The sequence below is a fragment of the Mobula hypostoma genome, chromosome 2, assembly GCF_963921235.1.
Source record: "Mobula hypostoma chromosome 2, sMobHyp1.1, whole genome shotgun sequence".
In the NCBI taxonomy this organism is placed as follows: Eukaryota; Metazoa; Chordata; class Chondrichthyes; order Myliobatiformes; family Myliobatidae; genus Mobula; species Mobula hypostoma.
In genome coordinates this window covers 223,452,238-223,470,035 of record NC_086098.1, presented here as the reverse complement: position 1 = coordinate 223,470,035, position 17,798 = coordinate 223,452,238, and the positions used below count along the sequence as shown (strand labels likewise).

The 17,798-nt window shown below is 41.6% G+C and overlaps 1 protein-coding gene across 1 annotated transcript in view; it reads left to right on the top strand.

Moving 5' to 3' along the window:
- The window catches only part of ttll9 (tubulin tyrosine ligase-like family, member 9), a 54,466-nt gene extending 37,905 nt beyond the window's left edge, over positions 1–16,561 (top strand). Inside the window, 5 exon segments of the mRNA XM_063069665.1 lie at positions 7,105–7,163; positions 10,269–10,465; positions 13,587–13,700; positions 13,790–13,908; positions 14,953–16,561. Coding sequence (XP_062925735.1) covers positions 7,105–7,163; positions 10,269–10,465; positions 13,587–13,700; positions 13,790–13,908; positions 14,953–15,020 — 557 coding nt within the window. The 3' untranslated portion in view covers positions 15,021–16,561.
- The last annotated feature ends 1,237 nt before the right edge of the window (positions 16,562–17,798 follow it).

Genomic DNA, 17,798 nt, shown 5'->3' with positions numbered 1-17,798 from the left:
AAAAGACAGCAGTGGATAGCGGCAGCGTAATTGAGCTCCGACTAGAGACCTGTTGATATTTGGGATTGAATAGCAAGTACAAATTAAAGGAAGACGGGCAAGCGTAGTGGTCATCATAGCGGCACCTATAGTCTGAGCGGACAGAGTTAGAGTAGTGAGGCTTTAACACTTCGCGGCTTCAGTCAGAGAAGGCAAAAAAGAAAAGCTCTAGGAAAAGTTTTGTTTTTTTGTCCCCATGGCTTCTTTACATTTGCTTAGCTAGGACAGTAGAGATGCTACGCAGAATAGCTGAATGCTCCTCTTGCGGGATGTGAGAGGCAGTGAGACCTCCAGTGTCCCTGACAACTACAATTGCGAGACGTACATCCTGCTGCAGCTCTAACAGTCTGCGTTAGAGTTGGAGCTGGAACTGGATGAACTCTGGATCATTCAGGAGGCTGGGGGGGTGATAGAAAGGACATATAGAGAGGTAGTTACACCCGAGGTGCAGGACACAGGAGACTGGGTGACAGTCAGGAAGGGGAAAGGGTTCAAGGAGCCAGTGCAGAGTACCCTTGTGGCCGGCCTCATCAACAACAGGCAACACACACAAAATGCTGGAGGAACCCAGTAGGCCAGGTAGCATTTATGGAAAAGAGTAAACAGGTGATGTTTTAGGCTGAGACCCTTCATCAGGACAACAACAGGTATACCACTTTAGAGACAGTTGGGGGAAATGACCTAGCAGAGGAAGTCGTAGCAGTTGGGTCTCTGGCACTGAATCTGCCTCTGTGACTCAGAAGGGAAAGGGGAAAAAGAGGTGTGCTGTGGTGATAGGGATTTGTTAATTAGGTGAATGGACAGGAGGCTCTGTAGGAGGAAAAGGGATTCCCAGACTGTATGTTGCCTCTGGGTGCCAGGGCCCGGAACATCTCGGATGGAGTCCTCAGTGTTCTAAAGTGGGAGGGTGAACAGTAGGTACCAATGACATAGTTGGGATGAGTGACAAGGTTCTGCAAAGGGTACTCGGAGTTAGGTGCTAAGTTAAAGGGCAGGACCTCAAGGGTTGTGCTCTCCAGATTGCTACCCATGTCTCATGCTAGTGAGGCCAGAACTAGGAAGATTATGCATGTGGCTAAAGAGTTAGTGTAGGAGGGAGGGCATATGATTTTTGGATCACTGGGCTATCTTCCAGGAAAAGTGGGACCTGTAAAAGGCATGGATTGTACCTGAACTGGAGGAGCACTAATAACCAAGCAGGAAGGTTTGCTAATGCTGCACAGCGGGATTTAAGTTAGAGTTGCAGGGGAATGGGAACCAGAGTGCCAGAATGGTGAGCGGAAAGCGACACTCACAACACACTGGAAGAACTCAGCAGGTCGGGCAGCATCCGTGGAAACGATCAGTCAACGTTTCGGGCCGGAACCCTTCATCAGGACTGAAGAGGGAATGGGCAGAGGCCCTATAAAGAAGGTGGGGGAGGGTGGAAAGGAGAAGGCTAGTAGGTTCCAGGTGGAAAAACCAGTAAGGGGAAAGATAAAGGGCTGGGGGAAGGGAGGCAGGGAGATGATGGGCAGGAAAGGTGAAGAAGGAATAGGGGAAAACACAATGGGTAGTAGAAGGAGGCGGAACCATGAAGGAAGTGATAGGCAGCTGGGGGAGGGGGCAGAGTGAAATGCGGATAGGGGAAGGGAGGGGGAGGGAATTACTGAATTACCGGAAGTTGGAGAATTCTATGTTCATACCAAGGGGCTGGAGACTACCTAGAGCGTATATGAGGTGTTGTTCCTCCAACCTGAGTTTAGCCTCATCATGGCAGTAGAGGAGGCCATGTACGGACATATCCGAATGGGAATGGGAAGCAGAGTTGAAGTGGGTGGCAACTGGGAGATCCTGTCTGTTGTGGCGGACGGAGCGGAGGTGCTCGACGAAGCGGTCCCCCAATCTGCGTCGGGTTTCACCGATGTAGAGGAGGCCGCACCGGATGCAATAGATGACCCCAACAGACTCACAAGTGAAACGTTGCCTCACCTGGATGGACTATTTGGGGCCCTGAATGGCACTGCCATCTTCTCGTTCCCTCCAATTTTGTAGAGATCGCAGACTGTTGTGAGAAACATAAGGTTGTTATGGTAGGTGATTTTAACTTTCCACATATTGACTGGGAATTCAAAACTGTAAAAGTGCCAGATAGGACAGTTTGTCAAATGTATTCAGGAGAGTTTCCTTTGTCAGTAAAAAAAGGCCCAATGAGAAACTGCTCAATGCTAGATCTGCTATTAGGGAATGTGACAGTGCAGGAGACAGAAGTTTGTGTAGAGGGAACACTTTGCATCCAGTGACCACAGTGCCATTAATTTCAAAGTAAATATGCAAAAAGATAGGTCTGGTCCACAGGTTGAGATTCTAAATTGGATAAAGACCAATTTTGATGGTAGAAAGTAAGCAAGTTTATTTGTATAGCACTTTTCAAACACAAGGCAGTTCAAAGTGCTTTACATAGAACCAGATATAAAAATCAAACATCAAATTTCAGACAATATATAAAGAGAATAAAATTACACAAAAAATATCTATGATAAATATAAGTTACAGTACAGGAGATTCTAATTAAAAGCTACAGCAAAAAGAGAACTTTTAAGCCTCGATTTAAAAGAGCTTAAAGTTGGGGCAGATTTCAGATCCTCTGGAAGGTTATTTCAGATACTGTATGTGGAGCACAGTAACTAATAGCTGCTTCACCACGTTTAGTTTTGACCCTGGGGACGGTAAGCAGACCCGCCCCAGATGACCTGAGAGCTCAGGAAGGTTCCTAATGCAGCAAGACATCAGAGATGTATTTTGGCCCTAGACCATTCAGTGCTTTATAAACCAATAGTAATAGTTTAAAGTCAATCCTCTGGACAGGAAGCCAGTGTAGTGATCTGAGAACTGGAGTGATATGTTCTACTTTCTTGGCCTTGGTGAGGACTCTAGCAGCAGTGTTCTGAATGAGCTGCAGCCATCTGAGGGATTTTTTAGAGACCTGTAAAAATGCTATTACAGTAGTCAAGCCTACTAAAAATAAATGCATGGGCGAGTTTTTCTAGTTCTTGCTGAGATATAAGACCTTTAACTCTCGCTATATTTTTAAGATGGTAGTAGGCTGACGTTGTAATTGTCTTCATGTGGCAGTTAATATTTAAGTCGGAGTCCATTACAACACCAAGGTTTCTGGCTTGGTTTGTGATCTGTAATGACAGGAATTCTAAGTGAGCACGGACTTTTAAGCGTTCTTTTTTTGGCACCAAAAACAATCATTTCGGTTTTCTCTTTGTTCACTCGGAGAAAATTTTGGCTCATCCAATCAGTGATTTGTTCAGTACAGTTTTTTAATGACTGTATGGGACCATAGTCACTTGATGATGCTGTTATATAAATCTAAGTGTCATTTGCATAATTATGGTAAGATATTTTGTTGCTTACCATGATTTGAGCGAGAGGGAGCATGTATATGTTAAACAGAAGAGGCCCTAGTATGGACCCTTGGGGCACTCCACATGTTATTTTTGTTCAGTTAGATATGCAGCTACCAAACAATACAAAATAGTCCCTGTCCTGTAAATACGATTCAAACCACTTTAAAACTGTACCCGGAAAGTCCCATTCAGTTTTCCAGTCTGTCCAGTAATATGCCATGGTCAACTGTGTCAAAAGCAGCACTAAGATCCAGTAAAATCAAAATTGAAATTTTATCATCATCATGGTTTAAGCGAATGTCATTTAAAATCTTGACCAGAACAGTCTTAGTGCTATGCTGTTGTCAAAATCCAGACTGGAAAACATCCTTACAGTTGCTCAATGCCAAAAAGCTGTTAAGGTAGATAGATAGATATACTTTATTGATCCCGAGGGAAATTGGGTTTCGTTACAGCCTCACCAACCAAAAATAGAGCATAAATATAGCAATACAAAAACTACAAACAATCAAACAACAAAATGCAAATGATGCCAGATGGAAAATAATAACCTTTTCTATTATTTTACTTAAACATAGTAACTTCAGTATAGGCCTGTAGTTATTAATTACTGAGGTATCTTGGTTGTTCTTTTTTAAAAAAGGCTTAATAACTGCAATTTTCAGGGCTTTTGGGAAGCAGCCTGTAAATGAGAAGTGTTGACTATTTGTAGAATGTCTGGCGCCATGCAATTAAAAACATTTGTTAAAAAAGATTGTAGGTAAAATGTCAAGGGAACAGGAGGAGGATTTCAGGTGTAGCACAATTTCTTCTAAAAATCTTATAGTCAACAGGTTTGAACTGTGTTATCAAAACTAAACTAGTTCTAATTTATCGAAATTTTGTGGATTAGGACAGTCAGTTTTCTGGCAAAGGTGTACTTGGTAAGTAGGAGGCCTTCAAGAATGAAACTTTGAGAGCACAAAGCTTATACGTGCCTGTCAGAATAAAAGGTGAAGATAACAAGTGTAAGGAACCTTTGTTGTCAAGAGAGCTTGAGACCCTGGTTAAAAGCAAAAAGGAGATGCACAACAGGTATTGGCAGGTAGAAACAAATGAGGTACTAATGGAGCATAAGAAATGCAAGAGAACACTTAAGAAAAAAATCAGGAAGGCTAAAAGAAGGCATGTAATTGCTCTAGCAGACAAGATGAATGAGAATTCTAAGGGATTCTACAGATATGCTAAGAGCAAAAGTATTGCAAGAGGCAAAATTGGTCCTCTGGAAGATCAGAATGGTAATCCATATATGGAGCCAAAACAGATGGGGGAGATCTTAAATTAATTCTTTGCATGTGTATTTACTCAGGAGATGGGCACAGAGTCTATAGAAGTGAGGCAAAGCAGCATCAACTTCACAGTCCCTGTACAGATTACTGAGGAGCAGGTGTTTGCTACCCTGAGGCAAATCGGGGTCGATAAATCTCCAGAGAGGCAAGTGCAGAAATTGTCACAACCCTGTGAGAGATATTTAAATCATCCTTGGCAACAGGGGACTTACCAGAGGATTGGAAGGTGGCCAATATTGTTCCACTGTTTTAAAAAGGCTGTAAACAGAAACCAGGAAATTGTAGGCCAATGAGACTGACATCAGTTCTGGGAATGTTATTAGAAGATATATCCAGCCCCTTAGAGTATAAATATTTAGATAGTCATTGACTGATTAAGAATAGTTAGCATGGCTTTGTGTGTGGTAGTTCATGTCTCACCAATCTTAGTTTTTCAAGGAGTTACCAGGAAAGTAGATGAAGGCAAGACAGTAGATGTTGTCTACATGAACTTTAGTAAGGCAGTTGACAAGGTCCTACATGGGAGACTGGTCAAGAAGGTTCAGTTGTTCAGCATTCAGGATGAGGTAGTAAATTGGATTAGACATTGACTTTGTGGAAGAAGCCAGAGAGCAGAGGAAGAGGGTTGCCTCGCTGGAAGCCTGTGACTAGTGGTGTACTGCAGGGATCAGTGCTGGGTCCTTTGTTATTTGTCATCTATATCAATGCTCTGGATGATAATGTGGTTAACTGGATCAGCAAATCTGCGGGTGACACCAAGATTGGGGATGTAGTGGACAGCGAGGAAGACAATCATGACTTGCAGGATCTGCATTAGCTAGAAAAATGGGCTGAAAAGTGGCAGATGCAATTTTATGTAGACACTCGATAGGACCAACCAGGGTAGGTCTTATACAGTGAACAATAGGGCACTGAGGAGTGTGGTAGAACAAAGGGATCTTGGAATACAGGTCCATAATTTGTTGAAAGTGGTGTTACAGGTAGATAGCGTTGTAAAGAAAGCTTTTGGTATATTGGCCTTCATAAATCAATGTATTGAGTACGTGAGATAGGATGTTATGTTCTAGTTGTATAAGACATTGGTTAGGCCTAAATTTTTGAATATTGTGTGCAGTTTTGGTCACCTACTTACAGGAAAAGTGTAAACAAGGTTGAAAGAGTACAGAGAAAATTAACAAGATTGTTGCCGGCTCTGGAGAACCTGAGATATAAAGAAAGATTGAATAGGTTAGAACTTTATTCCTTGGAACATAGAAGACTGAGAGGAAATTTGATAGAGGTATACAAAACTATGAGAGATATAGGCAGAGTAAATGCAAACAGGCTTTTTCCACTGAGGGGAAGGACTACAAGCAAAGGTCCTGTGTGAAAGGTGAAAGGTTTAAGGGGAACACGAGGGGAAATTTCTTCACTCAGGGTTGTGAGAGTGTGGAATGAACTGCCAGCATAAGTGGTACATGTGAGCTCAATTTCAGTGTTTAAGAGAAGTTTGGATAGGTACATGGATGATAGAGGTTTGGAGGGCTGTGGTCTTGGTGCAGGTCGATGGGAGTAGGCAGTTTAAATGGTTTTGGCATGGACTAGGTGGGCCAAAGGGCCTGTTTCTATGCTGTACTTCTCTAACTCTAGAACATCCACTTGTTTTCCTTTAGTCACATCTAAATATAGTACATATGCTGCTTCTACTTTAACCATATCACGTATTACTACTCCAAAAGTCTTCGGTAAAATGATCAGATATGATTTTCCAATCACAAGATTGTCTTTTCCTGTATACTTTGAATTTTTCTAAATGCCCTGCTGTAACATATTTAATATTAGCTACGAAACTTTATCCCATGACAGATGTAAAAACAGCAGTTTCTGCCTTTTTAAACCATAAGTGATTGGAGAAGAATTAGGCTATTTGGCCCACCAAGTCTGCTCCACCATTTCCTTTTGACTGATTTATTATCCCTCAACCTCATTCTGCTTTCTCCCCGTAACTTTTAACACACTTAATAATCAAGAGCTTATCAACTTCTGCCTTAAATATACCCTCCACATCTGTCTGTGGCAATGAATTCCACAGATTCTCCACCCTTTGACTAAAGAAACTCCTCCTCATCTCTGTTCTAAAGGGATGTTGTTTGATTCGGAGGCTGTGCCCTTGGTCCTAGACTCCCCGCTATAGGAAAATATTTTTGTCTATCTTTCTTTAGTAAAATAATGACACACAATTTTGAATGTTTTGGTCGTAACCTCTGGACACCAGTTTGTCTGGGAGTGTAATCCACATAATTATGCAATGCAATTATTGTTTGTAAAGATTTTTTCCCATAACTCATAACTTAAAACAGTCATACATCTTACAAATGTGGCAGTCCAGAAAACCGCTCCGGACTATGATCCAGAAAAGGTAAGGAACAATGATCAGTGAAATGGGAAGCAGAAGTAAAGTGATCTTTTGACCTGGACATAGGGTCCTGGTGGGAGAGACATTAGTGAGGGTGGGGCAGAGGGGTTACTGCTTGCAATCATTCTGTATTGCTGTCTGATTTGTATGTAGATATCATGGTGAATGCTAATTCATAAGTAACATGAGAATACAGAAAAGGAGGAAACCATAACCCCTTGAGCCTGTCCTTTTTCAACATCTCTCATCTTACTCATATACCTTTACACATTTGGATAAGAAAAAAAAAGTCCCCTATCTCTGAATTGAAATCAGTAATTGACTATATGTGCTGAAATGCTTCTTAATTTCCCTTCTCAAAATTCTGGTTGTTCCACTCCTATCTCTGGACCTCACCAACATGTTCGACACATTCAGTACCTGTCCTCATCACTAGTCTACCCAGAAAATTGTTTATTGATTTACTTTGCACAAGTTCACTATCCTGCTGATCCCTCAACCTTCTCACCCTCACTGCCAACGTAATGACCATCATCTCTGCTGTTATACTAAGGCAAATAACAGAGATGGAACTATCAGCCGAGCCACCTTTACTGTGGGCAGGAAGTCCAATTAAAAGCTGCCTCTGGTACAACAATGTATTCATGCTATGTCACATGGCACACTTGCTTGCTAAAGTTACCTCTCACTTGTATGCACTGCATTAGGGAAAGGTGGTGCAGTTGTGTAATTCAACATCATGCAATGTTGGATCCAAAACCTTGGGTCTTGGCTCCTGGTGTTGATTTCCATTGCAAGTTCTCTAGCATGGCTATAGGCCACATGTCCAGATGACTTTCTTATCCACCACATATGGTAGATGTCACTTCTCCTTGCCATTTTGTCCATCACTATCTGAAAGTAACAAGGAGTTTGCCCAGTGTCTTCACTGCTGTTCAATCTGGTCTGTTAGTATTTCTTTAATAGGTATTGACTGAGGTAATCTCATCGCATTGACCTTAAAATGCAGAGATACACATCAGCATTAAGATTTGCAACAATATTCAGGTGTCCCCCACTTTTCGAACATTCGCTTTATGAAACCTCACTGTTACAAAAGACCTACATTAGTATCCTGTTTTCGCTTTCAGAAGGTGTTTTCACTGTTATGAAAAAAAGCAGCGCACGAAAAAATCAGCACGCGATAAAAGGCAGCGCGCCGTGCGCCCCGAGCAGCCACTCTCCCCCGGATTCAGAACTGCATTCTCGCCAGCATTGCTTAAACACGTGCCTGTGAGCAGTGGTTTGCAAGATGAGTTCTAAACTATTGGAAAAGCCTAAAAGAGCTCGTAAGGGTGTTACACTTTGCATAAAACTAGACATAATTAAGTGTTTCGATCGTGGTGAACGAAGTAAGGACTAAGTGAGTTTGGCTTGTGGAAGTTGACGAACATGATGTTGAAGAGGTTTTGGCATCCCATGACCAAGAACTGATAGATGAAGAGCTGATGCAATTGGAAGAGGAAAGGATAACAATTGAAACCGAATGCAGTAGCGAACGGACCGAAAGTGACTGTGTGAGATTTTCGCTGCAATGATAAAGTATGACTTTAATTTTGAAAGGTTTAGGGGATATTTGCAGGATGGTTTGAGTCTTTCCTTATATAAGAACTGTATGATAGAAAAATGCGTGAGGGTCAGCAGTCAAGCAAGCCTTCCGCATCAGCCACAGCAGACGACGAACCTCGACCTTCGACATCGAGGCAGGCAGTTATAGGAGAAGATGAGCTGCCTGCTCTAATGGAAACAGATGAATAGGTGACACCCCAGTGTCCCACCACCCCGCGATTCGCGGAGAATGCAGCGGTAGCCGGGAGGCACACAGCACATCTTTAAGAAAAAAGCCAAAATAAACATGCTAATTAATTAGGTGCCGCCCAACACATAATTAATTAGCATGTTTATTTTGGCTTTTTTCTTAAAGATGTGCTGGATGCCTCCCGGCTACCGCTGCACCCCTGCATGCTTCATGGTTCGGTATTGGTCGGTGGCCCGGAGGGTGGGGGCCACTGCACCACCCCAACCTGCGACGACTCAGCCTAACACACCATCATCAGTGTGCTCAGCGCTGAACCAATTCCCGTAAGTGATACTACACTGTACATACATTATTTCTACTTTATATCGGCTGTGTATTTTTACGTGTTATTTGGTATGATTTGGCAGCTTCATAGCTTAAAGGTTACTGGAAAGCGCTTGTGCCGTGTTTTTGCCAACAGCGCTTGCGTGAGATTTTCTGCCAACAGCGCTTGCGTGAGATTTTCTGCCAACAGCGCTTGCATGAGATTTTCTGCCAACGGCGCTTGCATGAGATTTTCGCTACAGAGAACAGTCCAGTAATGATTGTGGAACAGTATTTCTACTTTATATAGGCTGTGTATTTATCATATCATTCCTGCTTTTACTATAAGTTACTGTTATTTTAGGTTTTATGTGTTATTTGTCATGATTTGGTAGGTTATTTTTGGGTCTGCAAACGCTCACAGATTTTTCCCATATAAATAAATGGTAATTGCTTCTTCACTTTACGACATTTTGGCTTACGAACTGTTTCATAGGAATGCTCTACCTTCGGATGGCGGGGGAAACCTGTAGTTAATAAATACTGATTTGCTCCATTCATGTTAATGTAACCAAGTAAAGAATTTTCCACAGGAGTTTAAAGAGGTACAGGCTAACCACACATTTCCTGTCATGCTACTCTTTTAGTTAGGACTAAGTAACCTTAGTCTACCCAGACCCACTTTTTTTTTGCTGAAAAGCACCATGAGCACAGATATTGCAGTCCAGGAAGGTGGTGTGACATATATATTGCCCACTGTGGGACACAAACACAAAGTTAATTTCAAGGAATTAAAGCTAGTCTCATTTGAAGTAACCAGGGGATTGCTAGATTGTTGTACAAACCTGTTAGTAATTTACTGACTGACACAGGGATGCTGACCCACTGTAACACACTGTTAGAGGTTCTGAGTTCCTAAAACACATGGCAAGACACTGGAGCTCAGTGGTGAGATATACTGGACTGTGACACACCTCAAAACAATGAGATGCTTTGCTGTCTTCCAGGGATGCAAGTGGTTGCTGCAACAGCTGCGACTGTATCTGTCAGCGAAACATGGCACTGAGGCTGTAGGAACCCTCTTCAGAGACATGGACAACATATTTATTAAAAGCTTACAGAGTGTCCAGAATGTCATAATTAATGACAAGCATTGCTTTGAACTGTATGGATATGACATTCTGATCGATAAGAACCTGAAACCGTGAGCATAATGAATGATAGATTGAATTAAATGTTACATTTGCTTTTTGTTTGTTGAATTTGCTGTGTTTGCACGTTAGTGTCTTATATGACAGTGTGCATATGACCTGTATGGGATTCAATATGCTTTTGTAATGCGATATGTGTAGCTTTGTGTTGTGTGGTTCTGAATGTGTTCCTGTATGTCAAAAGCAAAACATTGTTGATCCAGCGAACAGAAAATAAGACGCAGTCCCAGAAATATGCAGCAGAACAAGCAAAGTCTGTGGCGAGACAAAGAGTCAATATTTCAGGACGATGACCTCTCATTTTCATTTGACTGCATTTTTAAATGTTTTGCTCAATGTACTTGTACCTGTGGTTTGGCTGTGATTTGTATCTTGTGTCCTGTATAGCTTACACATGTCTGTGTATGTAGATTTGTGTATCGTGTATTTGTGATCTGATCTAAAGAAATTAGTTTTTAAGTGAGTGTTAGTAAAATTATGTGACAGAGTGCCTGTTACAATAAGCTGAATGTATGAAATGCTTCAATCAGCTTAGTACTTGTACACTCAGACCCCGCTTAATGCTGAGGATGTGTTCCTCGTAGGTGGAGCACTATGTAAATCAGTGCCATGCGGGGTCATTATAACATTTCTTAAATGGACATGTGTACCTGATTTAAAAAAATCAAACCTGAGATATATGATGTATTATTTTATGTATACACAGTAATTCATGGAGTAACAAGCATGCAGATAGGCCCAACCTGTACATCAGTGGAGCAGCAACACATTGCAGCAGCAGTGGGGGAAACGGGTAATGTTCACCTCTTGGAAGAGGGACCAGGCTGTGGGCCCTCCTCTGACTTTGTCTTCTTCTTCAAGTAGGCTTTGAGATTTGACTGCCTTTTCTTAAGTTTCCTCTCGTGAAGCAGTTCTCAGTAGCAGGGAATCATGTTGAGAACACCTCTCTTTGCCTTATTGCTTCACTCCTAGTCAGGGTTGTTATCGATGAACTGGTCCATGATTTGTGTGATCATGGTGATGCTAGTGCTGAGGTTTCTTTCTGATGTTTCTTCTCCATCCATGTCCTCAGATTCACCCAGTATGCGTTGCTTTTCCAATTCTCAAAGCTCTTCGTAGTTCAACATCGTCATCATTGACATCCTGTAATCCTGCTTCAAGGGCCAGTTCAACGATATTTTGGATGACTGATTCCGCTTGAAATCCTAGGATGTCATTGCATGTTTCTGGCCATAGCTGCTTCCACACTCTGTTCATGCAGTTTGAAGTTACTTCATCCCAGGCAGCTCTGACATTGTCTACAGCTTTCATGATGGATTTTTTTTTTTTGTCTTTACCTTTTGTTTCCTCTACAAGTTGCTTGAATGTGTGACGAAGGTAGTAAGCTTTAAAATTCAATATGATTCCTTGATGCATTGGTTGGGGTAATGAAGTGGTGTTGGGTGGAAGGTAGACCACTTCTGTAGGAGTGCAGTTCCGAAGTGTGTCAAGATTCTTAGGGTGGCCTGGGGCATTATCAAGTACCAACAATGCTTTAGGTTCAAGGTCATGCTGCTCACAATACCGCTTCACTGCTGGACAAAAGTGTCAAACAAACCAATTTTGGAAAACATCAATCGTCACCTAGGCTTTATTGTTTGATTTCCAAGTCAGTGGTAGATCTAATTTTAAAATGCCTTTCATGGCTTGTGGTGTTTCAAAGTGATACACAATCATAGGCTTTAACCTAAAGTCAGCTTTAGCATTGCCTCCTAGCAAAAGAGTTAACTGGTACTATTTAGCCTTGAACCCAGATGCACGTTTCTCTTCTCGGGAGATGAAAGTATGAGAAGGCGTTCTTTTCCAAAATAGGCCTGTTTCATCTACACTGGAAACAAGCTTGGGTGGATAATCATCCTTTTTGATTATGGCCTTCATTGTTGCAGGAAAATCCTGGACTGCCTTACTGTCTGCACTAACCACTTCACCAAAAAATACACATGCTATGGAGGTAGCTGTGTTGTTTAAATCTTTCAAATGACCTCTGCTGGCTGTGAATGTTACCAGCATATTTTCTTCTTGAATATGATTGAAGATAAATCTCGCCCTTTCCATTATTATCAGCAGGCTTAGGGGCATGTTTCATTGTGTTTGGTCATCCACCCATATACTTAGTCTATTTTCCATTTTTTCAAGTAAATGGCTCCTTGAACGAGTCACCTTCATTGAAGATAACTGTGATGTCATCATTGCAGAAGCATCTATCTTGTCTGCATTTTTAATAATTGTTCTGGTCATCGATGTAACCAATTTCAAAGGGGAGCCAACATCATCCTGACGCTCACCAACTTCCAAACGTGGTATCACTTGCAGATTCACTTCATGCTAATGCTTTTCCTAGACACCTCAGATGTACTACCTTCACTGGAAGTCGCAGGCCGTTTTCCAGACATTAAGGGTGAAAAAAATGGAATAAATTGATGAAGGAGCAAAAACGTTTACGCACGCAGGGAGAGGCACAGCGTGAACTAATACATGATTGGTTGTGATTGGCTCAGAGCGTATGTAAAACACTGTCATTGGCTGATTGAATGTTTACTAATGACAACTGCTCTTGAGAAGTTTTAAGTGTTGTTTAGAATTTGTGTCATTTTAAAACATTTCAATGAAGAATTGAATAACTACATTGTAACGAATCAGCACAATGCGGGGTAGCATTATGCAGGGTCTGAGTGTAATTAGAGTCATTGAGCATTACAGCATACACAGCCCATCCAGTCCATGCTGAACTAATTTTCTGCCCAGTCCCATCAACCCACACCTAGACCAGCACCCTCCATATCTCTGCTGACCATATACTTACCCAGTTGTTATAGAGAAATATACTGCCAATGCAGTTTAGAATGATCCAAATCTTAATGCACGACTAAGAACAGAGGTGAATGCCCCGTGTCTGTATGTACAATTACACTGGACAGCGATCAGTCAAATATTACAGTCTCGTGCTTTCACACCTGTTACTGGGTACCTTCTACTCTGCTCGTGTTGCTTGGCTTTGTCAATGTTTACTGGGCAGCTTCTGAAAGCAGTGAGATACAGCCTTATCACGTATTTGGTTCCTTCCTGTTTCCTCAGCTGGCTTTTGGAAGTGAATGCGTCTCCATCACTGATAGCCAGCAGCCAGGAGGATTATGAGTTGAAATGTCGCCTGCTGCAGGACACAGTGAACGTTGTAGACATGGAAGGAAGGTGAGTCTGCAATCTCCAATCTCCAATGTGTTTTCTTCAGAACTGTGCTGGATTACCACATTCTTTCCTTAACAGGCTATATTTTACAGGCTCACTGGGAAAGAGAAGCAGGTTGGAGGTTTTGACCTGATGTGGAACGATGGTCCTGTTTATAGTGAAGATCTAGATTTTGAAGGAGGCATTAATCTCGTTGCTAACACTCACTTGGGTAATGATATATTGAAATATGCTTCTCCTCTACATATTTACTACTTGATTTCTTGTTTGTAGAAGGTTCATAAACAACTTTCCTTTCTGTCACTGATTAGTTTATCTTGTCTTGAGGATCCTTAATAGGGGAAAGTGGAAAGAAATTTAAATTTAAAATCAATTCAAACAGCCCTTCAACCTGAACCACAGTATCAATGTTGCTTACGTATTAAAAATATGTGGCTGTGGGTAAGATGTACATTGGGGCTAACTGAATTTTGAGAAGCTGCATTCTTGAGAGCATTATATGAATATAGAGATAGGGTTAAGGATTTTTTTTTAAAGTGCATGGAAAAGCAGATTGTTTTATTGTGATTAAGATCAATTATATGCGGTATGTTTGAAGTTGAGCATATGGACTTATAAAAGATGTTTCAATAATTGGCCCATGTTGGTCTGATTTGCAGACTTGAAGCCCAGGAGCAGTTCATACATTGTAACACTGATTACATTTCAAAATATTTTATTGTTTTAAAGTTCTTTTGTCACCTTGTAAAAGGTACACAAACCGAATGATATAAATGTAGTCTTTCAATAGCATAAAACTTAGAAAATTGCTTAAGAGCTAGAAAGCAGAGTGTTGTGATAAATTATGTTCTTAAGATTGAAAGATAGTAGGGAAGTCAGGAAGTCATGAGCCATGATTGTGTTGAATAGTAGAACAAGCTTAAGGAGCTCCCATTGATACAATGACTGTAAGCAAGCAATTAAATAGCAGATACCACAGTTGAAGAAGATTCAATCCTTGCCCCTCAGAGGCACTCAGAGGGGTGATACTGTTTGGGAATGGCCCTGTCAGTGAGATCCTTGGGCACTACGTGAGTTGAATGGAACAGGTTGAATATTGAGTTTGGGACTTTCTGCTCTGACGACTGGGCTATCAGAAAACTCTCTTAATCTTTTGTGTGGCCAGCTGTTTCCTCGCTGACACATACTATTTCTTGACAGCCGCTCTGTGTTGATGGGTCCAGTTCATTTCACGTTTGGTTTGTTTTATTTCCAGGTTGCCTGAATGACAGGGAGAAGCAGTTGTGGCATCTGTTAAAGCCGTTCACCACCCAGAAGAAGTAGCAGTGAACAGTGGGAGGAAACCAAAGAATACATGCAGTATAGTGTCCCTGTCCCACACAGGGCTAGCTAATACCTGTGCTTCAAATCTAATACAGGGCAGGACAGTCTATTTGCAGTTTTATGTATGTATCTGTTTATCAGACAGTATATTGCCCTTGTCCTAAAAGACTCCACTGGGTATTGGAGCATGGTACAATATGCATGGTACATATTTTCTGCAGGAAGCAAAAACCAAATGCAACATCACTGTAGGTTCTCTATGCTCATTACCAAATACTCAGCACAGATTGTCTTGGCTTCATGCATAGGTGACATTAATTTTAACTTGTACTTAATTTATAAGAACTTGGAGAAAAATAGTGACGTGAGCAGTGGAAGATTCAGTGACAATAAATGTGTAGTTGACAAACAATTTCCCTGAATGTAGGAGATGGGTAGCACCGTTGTCCTGCACCCACACTTGAACCACACATGAAACATTGTATAGACACCTTGAGATCACTTGTGACTAATGTTAACAGTACAGCAATTACTTCAGTTGCCTGTCTGCATGTGATCCATTGTCCTGCCCTAACCGTCTCCATTAACACTGGGGATGGACAGCAACTCAATTCAGAAAGAGGTTTCCAGCCAAGTTTCCTTAATGAAGCCTGTGCAATGCAATCAGCTCCTTTTACTGTGGGGATTGAATTCTGCCATATGATTCAAGCTTCCACTCCCCACCAGTAGTGCATCTCCCACAAAAGTAGTCAACACAGACTGTCCCTGAAAAATTGCTCACGCTTTACAGCTCCTGCACTGACACTGCATGCAATGTGTGAGATGTTCTCCCTGTAATCGGTTAATCCTAGAGTGCCCAGCTCAAGCTGAATGCATGCTGGATGGTTCTTGAGATAACCTCCTGCATCCAATTAATCCTGCTCAAACAACTTTTCATCCAGATTCAGACTAAAAGAAAATGAAAAATCAGCCATGTAGTGTCTGGCAGGATTACTCAGTTACAAATAAGCTTCAATTATTGGCGACTTCAGGACTCTGGTAGGCTCTTTTATTTTATACCAAGCCACAGTGTCCTGATTTAGTGAGGTTTTGCTCAGTCTCTTACAATGGACCTTGCTTAACAAGCATAGAAACACTGGTCTTAATTGTTATTGCTTTAAAATTATACCAAACTACCAGATGTCACTGGGGTCAACAACCACTATACATGTGAAAATCATGGTTCTCTCAGATAAGAACTCAGGAGTTTTAAAAAAATTGTAAGTCTACATGGACACGTAACTAACTGGAAGTTCTGACAGGTCAGTCATTTCAGTAACAATGTGAGGGTCTCCATCAGTCAGGGTTGACCATGGATATTTCATCCTAGCTGTTTAGATACACAAGCATGAGAGACACAGCTTGACAGCCGATTTCTTCTTCCCAGGATCAATAAGTCTAATACTGAGCATGTATTTAAAATCAGAGTGCGAAGTTCAAAGGAGATACGCAAGGGAATTATTTTTTTTACAGTGTGCGCCGGGTACCTGGAATGTCCTGCTCAGGATGGTGGAGGAGGCAGATATGATAGAGAATGCAGCAGGCCAGGCAGCATCTATAGGAAGAGGTACAGTTGACGTTTTGGGCTGAGACCCTTCGTCAGGACTAACTGAAAGAAGAGATGGTCAGAGAATTTACTATAAGAGAAGCATTTTCTCTTACTATCTCTTCTTTCAGTTAGTCCTGACGAAGGGTCTTGGCCCAAAACGTCAACTGTACCTCTTCCTATAGATGCTGCCTGGCCTGGTGTGTTCACCAGCATTTTTTATGTGTGTTGCTTGAATTTCCAGCATCTGCAGATTTCCTTGTGTTTGCAGATATGATAGAAATGTTTTAAGAGGCACATAGATAGACGTACAAATATGCAGAAAATGGAGGGATATGAATCGTGCTGGCAGAAGAGATTAATTAATTGGATATCAGTAGCTTAATTAGTTTGACACAATATCATGGGTCAAAGTTCCTCTTCTGTTCTGTGCTCTATTGTGAAAGCTCAGCACCTCCTAACTAACCAACAGATGGGGTGTTGCAGAGAATGTTGTAGAATGGCCGCTTAGAAATTTGGGGGGGTGGGGTGGCGCGGACAATAAGTGTATTTATCCAGTATGCTGCAAGAACTTTTGATAAGTTCTCCCAATGACTTACCCAAAATACTAATGTGGGCTGAACACTGAGACAGGTATTGAACAGGACACAGCTGGAGTATCTAGACCTCAGTATCACTACGGACAGGAAACTCTGTGTAGTATTCTGCAGGACTGTGGGAGTAATGCTGAGCAAGGAACTGCAGAGGATTTCCCAGGACACAGAGCTATTCAGAAATTAGTTACCAGCCAGGATAATGTGATTGTTCAAGAAGAGAGGAGAGCAATACACAGCATGCTGGGGCATCTATTCTCTTGAATATTCATTTTTCAGGATGAAGATCAATATTTAATGTTCGCTGTTAATTGCCCTTGAAAAGGTGGTGATGAGCTGTGTTCTCAGTCTTAAGAAAGATGCTAACACTGGTTGGAACGTTCCTAGATTTACACTTGGTGATGTAGAAAGGGCAATGAATTTCCAAGTCAGGATGGTCTGCAATTTGAAAGTCAATTGCAGATTCCATCTCTGCCTTACAAACAGTTCTGAAGGCTTTGATTATTGAAAAGGGCAATGTAGAGGTATGTAACTTTATCATTAGCAGCTGTGCTTGGCATTCTCAGAAGAAATCCTTATAAGCAGTAAACTGGATAGAAA